The 22,707-nt window shown below is 37.2% G+C and overlaps 1 protein-coding gene across 1 annotated transcript in view; it reads right to left on the bottom strand.

Annotated features, from left to right (window-relative positions):
* Positions 1-11,470: 11,470 nt before the first annotated feature.
* LOC145979375 (pickpocket protein 28-like) overlaps positions 11,471-22,707 on the bottom strand; it is a 28,291-nt gene continuing 17,054 nt past the window's right edge. Inside the window, exons 5-8 of the mRNA XM_083112243.1 lie at positions 17,461-17,511; positions 16,821-16,947; positions 14,356-14,465; positions 11,471-11,715 (exon numbers count right to left, since the gene is read on the bottom strand). Of these exons, the coding sequence (XP_082968369.1) occupies positions 11,489-11,715; positions 14,356-14,465; positions 16,821-16,947; positions 17,461-17,511 (515 nt within the window). The 3' untranslated portion in view covers positions 11,471-11,488. The remainder of the gene's footprint in view (positions 11,716-14,355; positions 14,466-16,820; positions 16,948-17,460; positions 17,512-22,707) is intronic.

The raw sequence follows: 22,707 nt of genomic DNA, 5'->3' as shown, positions 1-22,707 counted from the left end.
ACGATTTAATATGTCATTCAATTTCAGGCACATTCCACCAACTGAAAGAGTATTTTCAAAATTAATAATATTTGGATAACTGACAAATCCAAACTTGACGTTGGGGTGTAAGGGGTGACCTTCTATGTAGTACACCCAAATGTCAACCTCACTTCCACGTTAGTGCACCCTGGACTAAAGACTAACGAGCTCTGGTGACTGGCCCCATGGCCAGTATAATTTTGTTTGTATTGTCCTGTTGTCCTTATGTGTGCTGAGTGGCCGTTTACAGCCTCAGCGTTTAACAGAAGTCAGAACATTTTAAGATTTTTAATTATGCAACGTTAGAGTTGTTCTTTGTAATGATAAGAGGCTGGCCCCCTTATAATGTGACGGGAGCAAAATAGCCTAAGTGCTGACGCTCCCACAATTTTAAAATCAAATCAAATCAAATCAAACTTGACGTTGAGCCCGTAAAGCACTTGATAATTACAGAAATATACGTAATTTTGCTTGAACATGCCCTTAATTTTGTGTCTTGATTGTGGAAATAATGTGTTGCAACGAGCAGTAGTATGTTTTAGAGAGTGTTTATAATCTCTTGTGTACTGCATGAGTATACTGAAGTCATTGTTAGTTTCCTAATCAAATAAAAATTATTTATTGTAATCTTTAAAAAGGAAAGCCTTTGTTTCTTTGCAGCTGTTAATGATAGAATTCAATTGCAAACAAGTTACCAAATTAACAAATATTTATCTTACATATTTGTGCTATGTGCTCGTATGCTTTATACAGGATGAGGAAGGAAGCAGATTCTTCTTGGGTAAGCTGCCCTGCTTTTGTCAGAAAACCTGATCAGCATACTGAACCAAGCCATCACATCAGATACGACTTCAATAATAAGATCCGTTTCTATGGCCAACTAACTCCAAAAACGGTAATAAAATTGTCAGTGTGAGGAGACTGAGAAATAATTGTCTCCCATATTACATTATACTCTGTACGCCTAGTGTGGTTTGCCTGTCCCTAAAGAATAAGCTGAAGACAAACCTCTGTCGATTGTAACGCGTGTAAAGTCTGTTCCAGCTTACAAATTACATGAAATACCTTCGCTCGCTTCAGTGTGCTGCACAAGGTCATGTTCGACTGATAAGCGGATACCACGTATTCCGCGGCCAACCGACAGCACCCCAGAAAACCTTCCGTAACTTTGCGAGGTTCCTTCGCATCCCTGATAAAGCGCATGCGTGTAGTCCAGGCACATTTTGCATAACTGGGGAGTTTGGATTCTGGATACTTTTTGAACTCGGAGAAAAGTAATGATGTGCAGAAAAAATATTTTTTCTGTATGTTTCGATTGTGTGCTCAAATGTTGCAGTAAACATATCTCCGTGACACACAACAACAATTACATTAGTCAGTCACTCCAGATAAAAAAGCGCTTCAATGTTTAGAAACTTAACAAGCGTTACTCACGGGACGAATATATTGTCCGTTTGTCAGAAGGCCCGGTGGTGTGGTGGTAGCGTGTTAGTTTGACACGTAGAAGGTACTTGGTTCGATTCCGTTTGATTACCTCCAATTTTTCTTAACTCAAGCAACTAAATATTTCATTTTATTTATTGCACACATTCTTATTTTATTTGCTGTGCGAATTGTTGAATTTCGAATTGAATTTTGTTTTCCAAACTTTTACGATAATTAAACTAAACCCACAGCGCTACAGCCCTTGAAGGGCCTTGGCTTACCTACCGACTGCTGGTCTCCCTCCCACACTGTTCCTCCGTCACCTGTTATAGCGTGGAGGTCTTAGACCAGTATTGGGGTGACGGGTGATCAGCCCGACGAACCCCCAGTCGTTGTTGTAGGTCTTCTTGACCGGGTTCGCTCACTCACTCGGAGCTTCCCAATTTCCTCACGATGGTGGGTTGCCACCGGCCCTATACGTAGGCCGAATAAATTCCGACCAGAGCCGGATTCGAACCTACGCCGTCCCGCAGCAAACGATCTCAAGACGAGTGAACGCCTTAACCCGCTCGACTACGGAGGAGGACTTTTATGATAATTACTTGCGAATAAAATTATATTTATTCCTGGTTCATTTTCTCGAAAGAAATGTATACTTTTCACCAGGTATAACATTTTTTGAATAAAACACGTGGACAATTTAATATGTAAATGTTTGTAAAATGATGAGAAAAGTGGAAAACTATCTTAAAAAAATATTTCCATAAATAAAATTGAAAACGGTAAAATAGAGATTTCCACCCAAAAATAAAGTAAACATATATTTCACCTTTATTTCAATAAATTATTAAATAAAATGCAAACATTTGTTGCTAGAGTTTTTAAAATAAAATTGGGCAGTAGAACGGGAATCGAACCCATAACCTTCGGGACGTGATACTTATTCGCTACTATGGGGCTACCTGGCCACTTTAAAGTCATATAATATAATCTCCTCATCAAGGCACTTGGAAAGCATCGAAACCTTCAAGCGCTTTTCCTCGGATGCTTTCTTCTTTTAAGTCCACAGTAAAGAAGCTTATACCGGACTGGACCTACAGTTTAAAGTGGGATCCAACCACTCGCGTATAAACCGGGTATCAAACTTTTCCTCGGAAATTGCTGGTTAACGTGCGAATTTATCAATACTCTTTTCGGGCATGGATGTTTGTGTTTGTCCCAATGAGAATAAAGAGAACATAGATAAAAGTGACATGTGTAGAAACTGAGAAAAATGTGAAGAACTGGGGATACTGACAAGTAGGTGTATTCCTTTAATTCAATAATAAAAAAAAAAAACTGCAGGGTACCGTACCACTATAGAAAGTCCTGTCCCAAACCGTAGCCTCTCCTTCTTAGATGAAATCAACAGATATTCGCAGTTTGTGACTTGTGACTTGTGTGCTTTTTCCTGAGAAAATTAGATATTTTATTTTAGTTTACAATTTTAGTTCATCATTACTTCTTCTCTCTTGTTTATTTATATTAATAACTAAATTCCTATTATAGTACGAAAATAAATTTCACTATTCATGAGTCATGCATTGTAAACTGTTAAAAAATAATGCATTGTTCTCTGCAGTTTTGTGTAGTAAGTGCAGTTTATGTAATTACATTAAACGTGACAGATCAACTACAGATCAAATTTTTCACATCAGATAGACACTTGAGAGAACGTGGGAATATAATCAAAATATCCATCAGCTATTCAAAAAAGCATATGATTCGGTCAAAAGAGATAAATTATATAATATATTAGTCGAGTTTGGAATACCTAAGAAGCTTGTTAATATGATAAAAGTATGGACCAGTGAAGTCCTCCTCCGTAGTCGAGCGGGTTAAGGCGTTCACTCGTCTTGAGATCGTTCGCTGCGGGACGGCGTAGGTTCGAATCCGGCTCTGGTCGGAATTTATTCGGCCTACGTATAGGGCCGGTGGCAACCCACCATCGTGAGGAAATTGGGAAGCTCCGAGTGAGTGAGCGTAACCTGGTCAAGAAGACCTACAATAACGGCTGGGGGTTCGTCGGGCTGATCACCCGTCACCCCAACACTGGTCTGAGACCTCCACGCTATAACAGGTGACGGCGGAACAGTGTGGGAGGGAGACCAGCAGTCGGTAGGTAAGCCAAGGCCCGCCATGGTGCTGTAGAGCTATAGGGTTATGTTATGGACCAGTGAAACAGAAATTAAAATTCGTGTGGGTATTAATGTGTCTGACAAATTTACAATTCATGATGGATTAAAGCAAGGAGATGCATTATCTCCATTGCTCTTTAATTTTGCCTTAAAATATGCTGTTAGTAAGATAAAATAAACTAACGAAGGACTAAATTAAATGGTGTGACTCAGTTGTTATCATATGCAGATGATGTAGACTTATTAGGGGATGATATAAATACAATTAAGAATAATGCTAAGATATTTTTCAAAACTGCTAAAGAGATAGGTTTGGAACTTAACAAAGAGAAAACTAAATATATGTTTGCAGGCGGAAACCAAGTGTTAGGTAATAATCAAAATCTAATTATTGATATCAACTCGTTTGAACCAGTTTCCAAATTCAAATACTTAGGAGTAATATTAACAAGTGAAAATTATATTAAAGAGGAAATAAAAAGTAGGCTTAATTCAGGAAATGCATGTTACTTCTCTCTTCATAAACTTTTGTCTTGTCGTTTAATATCTAAGAAACTAAAAGTTAAAATATACAAAACAGGAATTTTGCCTGTAGTATTATATGGGTGTGAAACTAGATCCCTTACATTGAAAGAGGAACATAAATTGAGAGTATTTGAAAATAAGATCCTTAGGAAAATCTTTGGACCTAAAAGGGATGAGGAGACAGGTGAGTGGAGAAGGTTACATAATTTGTATTCATGTCCAGACATTATTAGAATAATTAAATGACGAAGACTTAGGTGGGCAGGCCATGTGGCACGAATGGGAGTGGAAAGAGCAGTTTACAGGATTCTTGTTGGGACACCTGATGGTAGGCCAAGACAAAGATGGAGGGACTACGTTGAGTTGGACCTAAAGGAAATCTTTAATGATGGTAAAGAGTATATAGATTTTGCTCAGGATAGAGACAGATGGAAGGCCTGTGTTGCTGCAGCCATGAACCTTCGGGTTTAAGAAGGCTAGAGAGTTAGTTAGTTAGTTAGTTCTCTGCAGTTTTGAATGCAACATTCAGGCTGTCTGATCGTGCATCATACATCAGGATATTGTCATTTATAAGTTGGTTTAAGCGAAATTCTCCATTTTTAGTATTTCAATATATGGTATCAATATCACATTGCAAAAACCGTTATTATTGGTTTCATTGTCATTTTCTGGGAATAATAAGAAAATCGTATTACTTTTCATCTTTGCTGCTTTCAGATTGCCAACATACGAAGTGGCATGTAATTCAACAGGTTTTAATGAAACCTGAGTTTTATAGAAAAGGTTGGAAGAAATTTGACAAAAAAAGTTACCTTCCGCTGGGCTCGAACTCAGCTTGACCGCATGTTAGTCGAATACGCTAACCAACACTCCAAACGAGACAACACGAAACGATTTTGCAAGTAGTACACCAAAACGAAAGTTTATTTTCGGATTTCAAATTCCCAAGGTATAACACTCGTAACTTTGGTCTCTCCCTAAGTTAATCACGGGAATAGTGAGGAATGTTTTTTAAACGAAGATGATAAATAGACATACAGGAATAATCCACCCCCGCAATAAATCCCGAACTCAAACCTGGAACCTTCAATGCGAGGTGTGTTTCTTGTTCTAATTATATCTGTGTGTTTTCGTTAGACTCATGGTATTTCGTGAGTAGATATGAAGAAAGAAAATAAATAAGTGAGTGGAAGGGACTTTAGAATCGTAGGTACGGAACTATTGAGAAACTATCCTTCGCTAAGATAGAGAATCTCTACATCCCTTTTGATAGAGAACCTATTAGAAGAATGAAAGGACAGATTAAAATATTAAATTTGATGTGTATCCTTTCGTTAAAATGCCTAGAAAACAATATAATAAACTTGTTCACTACAAGAAAATAATTAAAAATTGTACCCCTGGTGGGGATCGAACCCAAGCCTCCTTGATGAAAGCTCTGCACGCTAACCAACACACTATCAATAGCACTAAGTTTTATTTTTTCCAGTCCGTCTGTTTCCTTCCTCAGCACATGAAAAAGCAAATGCATCTTAATTTCTGATAATTGTCTCATTCACTATTAATAGAAATCACGTATGTCAAAAATAGACGCATTCTTTCTGTGAAATATCACATGTTTCGCACATCATGCTTCTACGTTTACTGTCATTTGGACATTCACTTGGAAGTTAAAACTTAGCTTTGTGTGTGCGTTTTCACGTGCATGTGTATGACAAGAGTGGTGTGAACGTGTGTTGGTTGTTGTTCTAGTTATTATTTTCGTTCAAAGCATTAATATAACTGTAAAATATAGAACTTAGTGTAATGCAAGGAGTGAAAATATAAACCCAGTCCGTCAGGTTCGTTACCAAACAACATTAAATAAAGGAACGTAACTTGGACCGAGTATTATTCCATGTCGAGAACACGAGACATTACTTCCGACAATGTTCATTTCGTATTTCTCTTTGGCATCACTGCTCAATTTACAGAAATCTATACCCGTGACTGGTATACAAGCCGCAGAATTACAATGTTGTTTGGGTTGTCTAGTCACAAGGCGCTTGGTGGTCAGACATGGATGGCTTGCTTGAGTGCTTCTTCAATAGGGTCGTTACAACCCAGAAGTGTCCGTGACTGTACAAGCCTTTCCATAATGATGTAATAACGATATTAACAATAATAAAGGGGTGGCAATAAAATAAATTTATAATAGTCATTCTTATTCTATTATTATTATTTCTACTGTAGAATTCCATGTCTAAGGCCTGGCGCCCTCTACAAAACTTTCTGGTAACTCCCATCTTGTTTTCATTGTGTGCATGAGTATTTTCATTCACATTACTGCGTCTATACTCTATCCTGGGAATATCTGAAGCACGGATTCGCATAACAGTAGTGAAGTGGCTTTAGCGAAGCAGTCGCTCTTCCCCTTCTACGCAATCCCGTTCCCTCTCATGTGTTCCCTGTAGAGTCACTACTTGCGCATACTTTTATTTTTCGCTCGCTCGCTTCTCGTTATTCTACCGAATAGCCACCAAAAGTTATGGCAGCTTTGTAGCCACCACGAATGGTGTACTTCAGCACCTAATAGATGGTTAAAGGCTTCTATATTTGTTGTTGTTTGATTCTGTTATAGTCGACGCGCTAGCTACGTTAACGACCGGCTGGCTTTGTAGTCCACGGAGCGGGCCCACCAGCTGCAACGATCACATTCAACACACAGTGTTGCCACACATCTACTCTCCGCCACCTTGTCCGCGCACAAGCACCTTCCCAAGGTCTCCACATTGAAGTTGTACGGCAACAGCGTATCCGCAGTCATGTGACTGAGACTCCACGTGGAGTAGACGAGCAGAATGACAGCTGCGCCCATTGGCTGAAGGTTGAGTATGATTGGACGAAAACAACTCGCCCGCTGTTTATCCCCACCCACGTTTGTGGCGGCGGCTTTCTTTAGTTCTTCGACGTTAACGAAGTAAACGCGCGGACTATACAAGACACTACAGATGGGGCCGAACAACAGCAGTACTTCATTAACACCAGAAGAAACACCGGCCTTGTCCTTGATGCGGCAACCGGTTAAGTAGATTGTGTTAGGTGATGTACACATGTTCCCTAACTCCTAGCCCTAACTTTCCTCGATGATGTTAACTCTACGTAATCCATTTTATGGCGCACTAATCAAATAAACTTTTCCAATTAATATAAACATTGCAGAAATAATTCCACTGTACGTAAATTTACACTACTTACGTTTCAAGGCTCGGTCTTGAGTTGGTAAAACAATGTGCAACATCTTCAACACGATTCGTTGCTAGTTTAAGGTCCAATTTCATATGCAGCAATAATGGCGTACTCATAGCATTTGAGAGTAGTAAAATATCCCTAATTATCCCTGACGTTATTTCCAAGCGAAGATCCTTTAAATGTTTCGCTGCGTAGCTAATAGTCAGATGTGGATATTTCCAGCAAACATTTACAACTCTAACGAACAATTTCGTACTTGGCTAATCGACCTTGAAAGTAATCGATCCATCGATCTGTTATGAATGAAGCTATATTCTCCTATCTCACCTTAACTGTTGTCTCTGTGGACGAGGCAACTGACAGTACATTCAAGTTAAATAAGCTTACCTCATAAGCCATAAGGAAACAGTAGGCATCTCGATATTCACCACCTTGTCATCAATGGCCATTCTGAGGAAATATTGACAGCTAAATTTCACAAAGGGTATGGTCTCTCCGGGATGGAACGTATAATTTTAGGACATGGATTAATTCATGAATGTAAACAAGACAAATAATGTGTGAATTGTTTATGAACATTAAGCATGTGACATTTATCGCAGAAAGAGTGGATATCTCGTAATGTTCTCTGTAAGTGACACACATGTCAAAACACACACCTTAAAATTAAGCGTCAAGTTTCGAGTTGTTTCATCGCCAAGGACGTATTTATGGAGGGGGGGGGGGTCCAGCGGATCCGGACCCCCCCACCCCCAAAGACTTATAAGTACTAACATTAAATAATGAAAATATAATTGTTTAGCATTTGTTCTATATTTATTGTATTTTTATTTATTTTTTATTCCCGCCGAACGTTTTGGAAGGCAAGGGTTATAATTTGATCATACGGCTTTGAATGGCAGTACCAAAGAAGATTTATACAGACTACTACTCATGATAATACGCATAAAATATTAATGAACATCTTTACTTTTCGTCAACTGTAATAGGTAATTAAAAGTGACCATCATACAATTATTCTTGCTATTTCAATTGCATCTAACGTCCTTTTTGTTATTCAATAAACATTCAATTCTTTATCTATTTGACATTAATTTCCTTGCCAGGGCAATTATTTTTATGCAAAATTTGGCGATCTTAACTACGCGTAAGCTAGATAATGAATATGTGCTGTTTTTATTTATTATTTTACCATCTTTTTACCTATTCATGTAATAATAATTCAATATTAATTAATTTTCATATTTAATATTTTAATGTAATTAATTATTCTATTATTATTAATAATAATAATATTACTATTGAAACACTTGGTCGGACATCCCCCCGAAATGTATTTCTAGATACGTGCCAGTACATCGCATACATGATTTGTAACTATCTTCAAAAGCATTTTATATATGAATTTATTCACTAATCACTAGCAAAGCCATATTATTAGTTTTATGTAGAAAGAAATATTGCCGAAATGAACTAAATGTATTAATATATTTGGCAGTTCTTTTAAAAAAAGATTTATCATGATCCATCCTTCCAAAATATATTTTACCAAGGTGCATTAGCAAAATATATAAAAATAAAAGCCTAGTCCCTGAAAAACAAGTTGTAAATACGCCACTAGTCATCATCATTAATTCACCTCGAAAGGTTTAGCAGGGCAAGATAGTTTCTTCTAACCAGGAGCGTTAGGTGTTTTGCTGAAAAACAATTGACTAATAATAATGCAACAATATCGACTTTTAAGTGCACAATACATTGTACATTTTTGATGTTAAATCAATCACGTAAAGGGCAGTAGAATGGATGTTTATTTGGTTTATTTTAACTCAAGTTAGAACCGGATCTCGTTTAATCTGCAAACAAGTGTTGTGTTGACAAGCGTGTTGTATAAACCCCCAACACCACTATCTGGTGTCATGCCAGTGTTCTTTTAAACCAATTTAAACTTCCCACGTAACGACGGACCGAGATGCTGGTTTGTGCAGTGAAAATCGTCTGCTACTTGCAGACAATGGCCGTGCTTCAAACTATTCGCGATTAAAATTACCACCTGAGCGCTAGTGTCGCTTCCAATATGGCCGCTCTATGTAGAATAAATCTTTTGCATAAAAAAGCACGTAATAGCAGCGTGTTCTCATGGCTGGTATGGGAGAAACGTTTCAATTACTCGATATTTATATATATTTCAAATGCGATGTGACTTCCAGGAACTATAACGAAGGTAAAGCTGTGCTGAGAACGAAGCATTTAATTATGATAGGCAAAAATAACACGGAAAACGCAGACGAAACTAATGTATACGCCCAGGTTCTCCAAAGCAGTGCTATTTCATCTGCTTGAACTGGGGCTCTCGGAAATGATCTGATAAAGCAATTTACCTGTAATTGCAAAGCTTGGGCAGGAGAAATATGAAAACATACCGTTGTAGTTTTTCACCCAAAGAGGCAGGCTGGTTTAATAATAACACAGGATAATAATAATATAATTCACAATTTCATCTAGGCTACCTTCACTGAAAAAGGACTTACTGAATGAAACGGCAACATTAGCTTGTCGATTTGCTTTTTCTGGTTACCATTATGATTACACATATTAATAATTAATTCTTAAACTATTTTCATTTTCTTACTTAATCGATGTGCACTTGTTCCAAATTTCATACATAATACCACAGACAAGGTCTGTGATAATACATTGTTTTTGGAAAAAAATGGTTTATTCATAAATAACAATTTAAAACTTTACTTTCATGGTAATAGAATCAACTTTCGGAAAATAATAGACTCCTTGCCACATTTCAATGGCCCCATGGCAATCTTCTGTCGATCAATTCTGATTTTCCTTATTTATCTACAAATTTCAATTTTGTTGATGCCACGGGTTGGGAACACATGTAAAGTTTTTACTTGTCCTGACCCACAAAACGGTTTAGAGCAAAAAACTGAAGAGTAGACGTTACTCTTTCGAACATTTCCCATGATTTGAACGACTTCAACAACATAGTATCTTACATAGAGTAGTTGCGGAAAATCCCACCAGATGGCATATCGGATAATTTTAATCGCGAATACTAGTTCAGAAAATGCATTTTAAATTTAACAGAGCGATACGAAGCAACATGCACGGAATCCACAGAACAAAACATGGCAAGACGAAGCGGAGAGCGTTCAAAGGCAGTTTGTCAAATGGCTGTCTCTCAAGGTGAACATTGTTCATCACAGAAAGGACTACCAAACGTTATATGAGCATTTCGGTTGGGACACTTTGTTTAACAGAAGAGTTGTCAGTGACGTCATTTTCCTACAGAAATTGATTAAATATGACTGTCAACGTTCCGAGCTATTACAAACCATTTCCTTTAATGTAGGCCGCCACAGTTCAAGACAAAAAAAACTGTTCTACCCACAAATTTCAAGAGTCAATGTGCATAAGTTTTCACCTGCAGTGCGAATGCATGAAACAGTGAACAAACTATTAAAAACTGTAGAATTTGACTTGTTCACGGATGCATTAGTGTGCTGAAGGAAAAGTTACTCACATCAATAAGTTCATAAGTTAGTGTAAATATTCTGTATACAGATTTTCATTTTATATTTTCTTTTCTTATTCTCTATGTACAGTATATTATGTTCAACATAATTGGAAAATGTATACTATGCTGAGCTAATAAATAATAATAGTAAGATAAATGAGCCTTAACTGTTCTTAAAATGTGATTAAAATTAGTAACATACCCCGCAGTAGAGTTTATTTCTGCCAGAACGACGTGCCTTTCACTCAACCCCTTGTTGAAATATTCCATGAAAAAACACTGTGACTGACCGTTTCGCCTATAGTGTTCCTTAAGTCTGTAAAATAGCTGGTTTCACCAGCTTCACGAGGCCTGTTGTCTTCGTAAAATTTGTGAGTTTCATTAAGACGTAAGGAATGCGCCCTTGGACATTCATAATTTTTTATGGCAGAGACAACAGTACCGATACAATCCACAAACTAATTCTACTGTAGGATAGAAGAGTCTCAGTTTTTCACCCTTTTCCAAGTTTCTATAACTTTTGCTACAGTGGATTGGCAATAAGGATTACCATTATGAGGAGTCTGTTCCAAGGTCCCTAGTGATAGAATGCAAAATCTTTCCGATAGAAAGGGTAAATTCTTCCAGCATCCAGTTCCAATCTTGGACGTGGCTCTGGTTTCTTTGCTCCTTCCAGATGATGAGATTCTCTCTTATTCCAGCAGATGACTCCAGTGAGAGGCTGCAGAAGAAACCAGAAGATCAGCTCCAACACGCTTACGAGGCTGGATCCCAGACACAGGGCGAAGATACCTCCTATGGCCACTGCAACAGAGAGGAATGTTGTTGCATTTCATCCATTGCATTCAACAGTGCATTCAAGGATGTATATGTAAATATAATATAATGTAAATATAATATACAATCTAGTATAAGAATTGGGCCAATCCATGAGTTCCGGGTGTGACAATCACACGCTTCAAATCTAAATATTTTGTGAACAAAGACAGTGAGCTCATCGATATCATAATTATAGTATTCAGAAAGATGACATTGTTACTGTCCTGAAGAGTGAGCTCTGTGAACAACGTTGCTTTGGAGCAATTCAAGAATAACTGGAGTTCCGGGCGTGGCTCACACGGAGGTAAAAGCTTCACCTCGTACCACCATACAACTTGAAAACTCTGTGAATTTTTACAACTTTTTTATCCATCATAATTTTTTTTGGAGAAATGTAGATTATAACCTTCCATCTCATGTCTTTCATTCCAGCAAAAACATTTTTATTTTTAATGTTAATATTAATTTTTAAAAATTTCCGGTGTGACCACTCGAAGTTCCGGGTGTGACCTATGTGAATACCTCATTAATTAACTCAATTTAATACCATATTACTCATCTAATAATTTAACTGAACAATATCAAAGGGGAAAAGAACCTCATCAACTTAAATTTTAATAATAAGCAAATTTATTTGTGAAAATTACAAATTTATTGAGCATTGCTTATACACTCAAGTCTTAATGTAAAGAAAACAACCTTTATCTGTATTCTTAAAGCCATTCAAGGACATGTAAATATCAAATTAGTAACTATTTAGTGTCCCGCACTAAGCTAAAACTAAAGCTTAAGTTCAATGATGTTAAAATAGTATTTGAACTAATTTTACTTTTTGAGTGGTAGGATCGCTTTGTTGTGGATTGGCCCAGTTACTAACCTTTTTTGCCTTTTTCTAATTTATTTTAATATTCTACCATTTCATTCATGCTTGATATACTCTGTCCTCTGTCATTACATTCACCAATATAATGAAAACATTGTTCTGGATACCCGAACAAAATATTAATATTAAAAGAACAAAAGCTGTCAAATTACACGTAAAATAGAAAATAATAGGAACAACTTGTAACCTAACTATACAATCCTGTAAAATTGACACAATGAATGAAAGTGACCAATGTGCAATTTGAAATGTAATAGATGAAAATGTAATCAAATACAATACAAATAAAGTGCTCAGCACCCAAAAACGGGGAAACCGTAATTCTGAAGATAAGACGCCTTGGTTTATTTATAGTTTGGCTTATTTTAATCTTATTTTGCAACTGTAGGTTAATAATGTACTACTTTGTATTGTATTGCATTGCACTTTATTGATGATGATCATAACATTGTATGGAGTGGGGTGTGTAGTTGTTATTGTCTTGTTACCCGCAGGTAACACACAGTAGAAATGCTAAATTTCTTCTCTGCTTCCACTGATTGATTATTTCATTTTACTTAACGTTTCTGCCACTTTTGGCTGATTGCGAAGATGAATGATGATAAGGTGAAATAGATGAATAGACAATCACAAACCCAAATGGCCAGAACACAACACGAGTCCGGTAGAGAATTATATTGGCCATGGGTCCAAACGCCAGAGCCTCGTTAGTCTGCAAAATGCAGTCCAGGGTGTATTAGGTGGAAGTGAATTTGACATTTGGGTGTCTTTGTGTATACCGCTTTCTGCTTTCACATTGCTCACACAACCAGATTGGGTAAAGCAATTAACGAAACGAAACGTGGCTTCACTGCATTTATAAAAATTGACAAGGCTTGCTTGTCTGCTGTAAAATTTCCCTCAAGACATGGAGACAAATTATTTTGTGTTACGAGAATGGTGGAAGTCATTCTTTCCTTCGCAAATTGTTCTGCAGGAGGTAACAAGATATTCGGACCACCCTGTAGATATTTCCTCACTTGCCAAATAATGTATTTATGCTTCATTAATTCATAACATGTAGAAGCAATCATAGTTAGTTTTTATTATTCGCCAAGAATTTTTAGTATTAGAGTTAATATTAAGATGCAAATCTTGGTTATGCGATTGAAATTTTTAATGAAATAGTCTAAGGCTTTTTTTTTTAAAATGTACCTTACATTGTACATTTTGTTTCTATTGTTATCGTAATAACATAATTTTAACTCACTTTGATTGGGCCATAAAGATATTTCTTCCATTATGTATTGCACGTGTCATGATGATACACAGGGTGTACAGAGGAAAGGTGCTACACATTCTAGTTCCCGGCCGTAGTGGACGTGATAGGATTAGCATTACACTCCGATCTCCTATACCCTTCCCACCTGAAGTCACCCATCCAGGAATCGAACACAGATGACAATAAAATACTTTACTGACAAGACCAGATTGGTTGACTGATTAAATTAGGTTAATTTACGTCGTTTTTCTGCCACTTTTGGATAATCGCGACGATGAAGATGAGTGATGCTATGATGAAATGGATGAGGGAACACTCATGTCAAGGCAGGGAATCGAGCACGGAACCACAGGCGTCGTAGCGAGCTGTGATAATCACACTAACACTAGGCTGACTAAACTAGACTTTATGAAAAAGTGCTAAATTATAGTGTATTACATTATGCAATGTATTGTGAAAATCAAAATCCGTTGCATCCTACCTATGAGATCGGACCATCCAAACACAACGTCCGTTCTGTACATCACCCCTGTGAGCCTCCCATAATACACCTGGAAGTAGCCGTTGCCATACTGAGCCGCCGCATTGCTTCTGAAGAGAAAGACAATAGAAAATGTTATTTCACGTATTCGTGTAAGCAGCAAATTTCTACACAGGACTATATATATATATATATATATATATGTATGTATGTATGTACGGTTTGAGCCAAAATATACGGTACTGAAACTCGCGCATCTCGAACACGTGGTTGCGTTTGTCAACGGGGCACAGCTCCAGCTGCACGTGTTCGCAGTAGTGAAAAGGAAATTTTGTTGTGTAGTTGTTGTTGGAAATGGGTCTCTCGACGGAGGAAAATGTATTCATAGTTGAGCATTATTTCCGCTCATACGGAAGCGGTCGTGAAGGTGGACCGAGTTTGAAAAAGGTGACTGGTCTATATGCAACCCAAATGACAATCGTCCACTCCACGTGCCCTAACCTAACCTAACCTAACCTAACCTTAGGTTTCCTGACAGTTATGCAACCCAAAAGGCACGATTGTTATTTGGGTTGCATATAGACCAGTCACTCTATTGTAACATGTCTTATACTTTGGTTCATCTTTTCATTTCAGTACTGTATATTTTAGCGCATACTGTATATATATATAAACTCCTCTGGTACCGGAGGCAACCAGAGGAGAATGTATAGTAAAACCTACTTTTAAGTCATTGATAAACATTTTTTAATTCAAAGCATATTAACTTTGTGTTCTTCAGGTCAACATAAGTTCCGGACTGAAGCTGATTTTCTGTACAGCTACTCTTACAATTCTAAGATTGATCAAGAAAACAATACTTATATATTAACTTCTTTTGCACGTGTTCATAACAAATTTCTATGTATCTTTCACGAAATATGAGTTAGTATTTGTATCATTCATAGTTAGGCCGCAGACCAACCATACAACAGCGGTGCCGCCGAGAGTTACGACGTCACGGGAGGAGATGCTGCGTGCACCTCGTTCTATAAGCGCATTGGTCACTTCCCCGCTCCCCACTCCCCTTTCCAGCATGTAGGCCGCCCGCCGTAAGACCAGACAAGAGCAATAGTGTACATTAATGTTTACTAATCTTCAAACTGAAATCTTAACATGTTAAAACTGCAATATATTAGTGTAAAATTAAGATTTAAGAATCATTAATATACAATGGTGGTGACTTAAAACAGAATTTAGCCATATATTATTTCACTGTACAAATTTTAACATATCAAGATACATATTTTAGAAATCTACAAATAAATGTCGAATGACATCATCCAAATCTGTGAATACATTATAGAAAATAGTCATCGTTGCAGAGAGTAATAGACAATAAACTGTAAATGTATTTATGAGTTGTTTTGACTCTCTCATTAATTTTGTAAATTTACGTACAATAGTATCCAGTGGTGGCGATTAGGTTCCAAAATTTGGTGGGCAAGGCGCCAAAACTAGGTGGACAAGGACATTTTACTTTTCCTTGCTAGATAAGGTTTAGCATAGGGGGGCAAAAGTGGCATAAAATGGCAAGAGCTCACCCCCACCCATTATACAGGGTGATTCAGAATTCCTAGTACACACTTCTAGTGATTGTAGTACATCAAGTTTTTATAAGGAACCCATGTCCGGAAACGTACCGTTTTGGTACTATACAGATGACAAGATCACATAATTTCACATCTCCCTCTTTAACTGCGTCACTACAAGAGCTGCTACAGGTGGATAGGTTGCGGTGGACCAACTTCTTGGCCACCACGATCGCCAGATCTAACTCCTAACTTTTTCCTACGGTGCCACATGAAGAGTCTTGTTTACGAGACTCCTGTAGTGTTGGAGGAAGACCTAGTTGCACGAATTCTGGCTGCAGCAGGCACGATTCAGCACACAAAAGGTATTTTTGAACGTGTGTATGCAAACATCCTTCGGAGGTACACTGTTTGCAACGAACTTCAGGGTCGCCACATCGAGCAGCTCTTGTAGTGACGCAGGTAAAGCGGGAGAAGTGAAATTATGTTATCTTGTCATCTGTGTAATGCCAAAACGGTGTTTCCGGACATGGGTTCCTTATCAAAACTTAATCTACTAAGTCCCCTCTACAACACCTAGAAGTGTGTAATAGGAATTCTGAATCACCCTGTATATGTAGACAAATTAACATGATTATTAAAAAATAATGTAAAGTGGAGAATTAGAAGATTAACATCAAAAGGATGAGTGTAACATTTGTGTAATTATCTACAATGGCTCAATAAGTGCAATAGAAGGCAACTACAGACAGAAAAGAAGAAGAGAATGGTGTCATTTGGACAGTTGGAAACTGAGCTGCCAGAGCGACAGCAAGCACAGAGGAGTGTATATTTAAGTCAAACGGAATGACTGCATTATCATCATCATTACTAGATTATTGTGTAGGTACTCACGTGTCTTCTGCTGTGTACTTGGCGTCGTAGGAAGTGTCAGAACATGATCTGTAGCAAGTGCAAGTTAAAGATGTAGTTTCATTCGAGCCTTCATGGTTCTCAGTGGGCTTGGTGAATCTCAGAATCGCTGGTAAATCCAGAAACATATAAGGTTAGAATCATCTGCGGGAACTTTTCAAGGTAAATACCTACAGCGTCTGTAATGTAACTTGAAATCTAAGTTTGTTCCAAGCTTACTACAGAGCATTTCGTGACATTCGCTACGAGACTCGGCGGCAAGCGGCCCGGCGCTGACCGCCAGGCCGCTTGCCGCCGAGTCTCGTAGCGAATGTCACGGAATGCTCTGTATATGCTCACATTCGGAAATCCGAAACTGTAGATGTGATTCCAACAGGGATCGAAAAAGAGTCTCCTTGATTACAAGGCGACATCGTTGCCATTACGCCATCCCGGAGATCCAGATGTGACTTGACATAGCAAATAATTTTAACTCAAGACTGAATTACAAACTGAATTTGTTCGGTCAATAATGTGATAGTCGAGTAGATTGTCACAATTTGTTTACATTAATTGAAATTGTTTGAATTTTAGAACATTTTGAAATTATTTCCACATAACATACTTAAATGACGAAACTTACTGTCATGTTTGGAGAGACAGGGCATATCCTCTATTCCACATTCGCGAACATCTGAAATGAATATTGGAAAATTACATATTAAATAGACATAGACATTAAATTTGTTGAGTGTAATAATACGCAGTCATAAATTGAGCGAATATCACTTTAAAGTTTTAATTTTTCCACATTCCTGAAAACTGACTGAACAAGAAAAAAGCGTTATACCATAAAGTTTTAGTTTACTTCGTTGTAAAATCACATAGTACCCGAGTAGTACCACAGTTTGCAATCTTGTGAGCGGTGGTGGGTTCGATCCATTTATTTTCAATATTAACCTAGCATAGTGAGGATAATTTTGAGGTCCCAGGTTCGAATTCCGGCCTGGACATGGGTGTTTGTGAATGTCTATTCATCATGTCATCACTCATCCCCATCTTCGCAAATTAGCCAAAAGTGGCACAAAAAGCGAAGTAAAAATAAAGCAAATCAATCAATCATCCTCATCGTCGCGATTAGCTGAGTATGTCAGAAAAGCGAAGTAAAATAAATCAATCAATCAATAACCAGGAGTTACTTGAAAAGAAGACAGATAACAGCGGAGATGGGACTCGAATCCTTGACCACGCGTCACAAAATGAAAAAAAAAGTCACTTGGCAGGCTTTCACTCTCAACGGGTTGTTGCGCCACGGAGTAGTTTTAAGAATATAGATTGGGTGATTTTATTTCGCTGTTCCCGCTACTTCTGGCTACCCAAAGATGAAGATGAGTGACAATATGATAAAATTAATGAAGGAACATTCACAAATAACACCCGGAAGCCCCGGAGTCGTAGCACGCTTTACTAACCACTCCGCAGCGAAGGAAGACTCAAGAACAGTGATTCAAGCTGTAACGTGCTTTACTGTTGAAACTTTTTTTATTTATCAAGATTTCACGTCTCTACAAGGACGGACGAGGTTGGCTAGCAGGAATCATCATTCTTGGTGTGGTGGTATACACAAACAATTCACAAATACTTAATAAAAGCAAACTAAAAACATAAATATGACATGTTCAACATTATGTAAGAAATAGGGTGACCCGTTTCCGAAGCGTGTCCTGTCCATATTCTTAAAAAGTCACTATTTGTCCCGTTTAATAAAAGTCTAGGACTTATCTTGAAAACCAAGTCTAAATTTGAGTCACATTTCATGCTAAAAAGAAGCATTGTTTTGGATGTGTTCCGTTATGTACAGATCAAGATAAGCATGAAGTTTCTTTACGGAATTGCAACAAGAATTTAAATTTGCTGCGTCTTGAACCAAACTCAAAAGAAAAGTCTAGAGTTGTGTGTCTGATATGCGGGTTTGAGTTGAGTTGGTGTTTTTAAGTCCACTTCATGCACAGGAAGGCTAATCGGGACTGGACCTACAGTTTAAAGTGGGATCCGAACCACTTGTGTTTCCACCGGGTATCGAACCCGGGACCCCTTGATTACAAGGCAATGACGCTACCACTTTTTTTATTACTATTATTACAAGTTACATTTTATGTGAACATGGTTAAAAATAAGATATGTATCTTCTTTTTATTCATATACAACCTTTAGGAAATTTGCATAATTCTTTCTGTTATAAACAATAGTGTTTTCCATTAATTCTTGTTGTAAGAAATCTTTAAAATTACATGCGTACTTAATATTTGTGCAGTTTAATGTATAGTAAATAGAATTGCTAATAAGCCATTGTACTGCATTCAATTTGGTTTTAGGATAATACTTAAAATCTGGTACTATTACAGTCTGTGTCGTATAATTAGCTGTTGATGTACGACATATTCTACTTAACATGTTTCGTAATTGTTGCCACATGGTACTTGCGTGACGACATTTAGATATTCTGTGTTCTATTGTATCTTCCTCATTGCACACGTTACATAATGACGTGTCACTGAATTGAAGTCGATGTATTTTTCTTTTGGTATCATATTTATCATGTACTATCATGTACTCGTATTAATATGTACACTTCGCAACATCTTATTTGACCGCCCCGAAAGAATTCTAAGTCCCGAAATCGTAAACTTAGCAACATTGCACTTCAGCTCCAGGTGAGAATAACCAACTTTGAGTAAGTCCTTCCACTAGACGAAAAAAGCTGCGGTGAAGGGTTTTCAATTTAACACTTTCCATGAACTTAGAAACTATAAACCGCTATTATAATACGCAATCAAACAGAAATAATAAATTGGAAAAAGAACCTTGAAGGATATTTACGATTCTGCTTGCTCGACTTGAAATTTGGGGGGTTTGAAACACTGAATGGAGTTTTTCTCCACCTGGAGGAAATTGCCATCACGTTTGTACAGAAAGAAGCAAATTTGTGAGGAGTTTATTGCGACATTTTATTTACAATACCTTGCATAATATCGAACAGTTCTCAAAAACATATATTTTGCACGACTTGTCGAGAAAATGTGCTTGAAACACAGGAAGGTGGGAGTCTTCATAAACGTCAACATGTTTTTAAGGGTATAACGTCATTAAGTTAACGTAGAGCAGTTGGTTAGGCGCTGCTATCCTTCTTTTTCATCAAGCGTGAAAGGTAGCGGGTTCAAATCCCACCCTCTACTCTTTTTTTTTTGTTGAACAGATACCGTTGATATTAGAATATTTAAAAAATGAATCCGATGCACACTTGAGGGAAGTCCCTTCTGCGCATATTTCCCCTTAGAAGTTGGAGATTTCCTGGATTTAGAGTTAAAACTTTTCTTTTTAGTTATTGTTCATATGTTGTGTTAACACACACATCATGATTAATTCACAAATCACATATATGTATTCAGGATGCAAAATGTAATGTTATTTAAGTTATGTATTGTTTGTTCTTCACTGACACCTAAAATATTGATTATTTGATTTCGATATACTACTTGTCGAAGATCTCCACGCTTAGAGGTGACGAAGGAAAGCGCGGGAGGAAGACCGGCAGTCGGTAGGTATGCCTAGGCCCTTCATGGGCTGTTGCGCAACGGATTATTATTATTTAAAAAGAGATATACAGTAATGTTAAGTAATGGTAATATTAAGATCAACCAAGGAAGACAACTCTTTTTTAGCCATTCAAAGTTTTATGTGCAATTGTTCGGTCAGGACGATGGTTACCCATCTTCGAAGGAGGATTTCATTTACAAATACTGTTGTCAGGAGAAAAAAGGTACTACTTTCTTGATATGAATTGTGTAAGGTAGACGAGAATTAGTGCCATTTTCAGACATCGCAAGTTCCAATGCACATAAAGCACCGAAAAAGCAACTTTACATACAGTTTTAAAAGATTAATCTAGGTAACTATACCCGCCACCCGTGTTGTATCAGTAAAGCAATTTTCACTTTTGGCGAATTCGTTATGTACCGTACAATTCTATTTCTCTTAAGTATCGAGCGATGCGATATTTCCAGACAACAAGTTTCCTATTCTCGGACAACTGTCTCGTTCTGCTCGTCAAATCACCTCTTTTTTTTTTGCCCAAGTTTATTTTAATGTGTGTCAATCGGCACTTTGAAGGTTTGTCTTGTGTACTAGCTGTGATGTCTAGTGTAAAAGTAAAAGTGTGGTTTTGTTTATCTTGTGTAGTAGTTATGCTGTCTAATGTGTTTCTATTTGTCTTGTGTAGTATCGATGCTGTGTATGTATGTGTCTTGTGTTGTAGTTGTGCTGTCTAGTATGTTTGTGTAGTAGCTGTGCTGTCTAGTATGTTTGTTTTGTCTTGCGTAGTAGTTGTGCTGTCTAATTTGTTTGTGTTTGTCTTGTGTAGTAGTTGTTGTGTGTTTGTGTTTATATTGTGTTATAGTTGTGATGTGTTTGTGTGTGTCTTGTGTAGTAGTTGTGCTGTCTAATGTGTTTGTGTTTGTCTTCTGTATTAATTCCTCCATTCATATTGGGGGTTAGGCGTAGAGCTGACAACTCTGCACTGTAAAAAGCCATGTCAAGAATCAGCAATATAAGGCCATGGATGTTCCCAAGGTAAAATATTCCGGAGGTAAAATAGTCCCCCGTTCGGATCTCCGGGTGGGGACTACTTTGGGAGGTCCCTGGACTAAGGATAAGATCTACGTTAGGAATAAGGATATTAAATTAGGCACCTGGAATGTTCTGAGCCTTTACCGGCCTGGGGCATTTCAGTGTACAGTTAATGAGATAGTCAAGTACAAATTAGATGTAGTAGCTGTCCAGGAAGTTAGGTGGCCAGGAGAAGGGAATTGTAAAACTAAAAATTATACTTTTTTCTATGGTGGTACTGAAAATCATAATTTTGGAACAGGCTTTTTCATAAATAATAGAATTATCTCGGCTCTTAAAACAGTAGAATTTATTAATGATAGGATATCATATGCAGATTTACAGGGTAGGTGGTGTAAAATTATTTTAATAAACATACATGCACCAACGGAAGATAAAGATGATAATACTAAAGATGATTTTTATACAGAGTTAGAACAGGCCTTTGATAAATTTTCTCAGTATGATATGAAAATTCTGTTAGGTGACTGTAATGCACAGATTGGCAAAGAAGAGACATTTAAACCCACAATTGGTAAAGAAAGTCTTCATGAATTAAGTAATGATAATGGTATAAGATTGATTACTTTTGCAACCTCAAAGAATTTAATTGTGAAAAGTACCACTTTTAAACATAAAGATATCCATAAATATACCTGGTTTTCTCCAGATGGTAAAACTCATAATCAGATAGATCATATTCTCATTGATAAGAGAAGGCATACTAGTATAATTGACGTTCGTACACATAGAGGTGCTGACTGTGCCAGTGACCATTATTTAGTAATTGCTAAATTAAGAGAGAGACTCTCAGTGATAAATCATAAGCAACAAAATCTAAAAGTTATAAAATTTGATACAGGAAAGTTTACTGATGAAAGAATTAAGAAAGATTACCAAATTAAACTGTCAAATAGATTTGATGTTTTGCAGGACTTAAATGATGATGAAAATATAAATGAAACAGACGTAAATAAGAATTGGGAGCACATACGTAATGCAATAGAATCAGCAGCTAAAGAAAGTATAGGATACCATAAACCGAGAAAAAGTAAGCCATGGTTTGATAATGAATGTCATAATCTAATAGAAATAAGAAATCAGGCTAGACTTAGGTGGTTAAATAACTTGGATGATACAAATCTAAGCAATTATAATAGAATAAAGCGAGAAGTTAACTGCACGTTTAGAAGTAAAAAAAGAGATGACTTGAAAAGCAAAATTA

Source organism: Lepisma saccharinum, chromosome 26 (assembly GCF_977018435.1).
Source record: "Lepisma saccharinum chromosome 26, izLepSacc3.1, whole genome shotgun sequence".
Taxonomy (NCBI): domain Eukaryota; kingdom Metazoa; phylum Arthropoda; class Insecta; order Zygentoma; family Lepismatidae; genus Lepisma; species Lepisma saccharinum.
The sequence above is the reverse complement of the archived record's forward strand: the minus strand, read 5'-3'. Positions and strand labels throughout refer to the sequence as shown.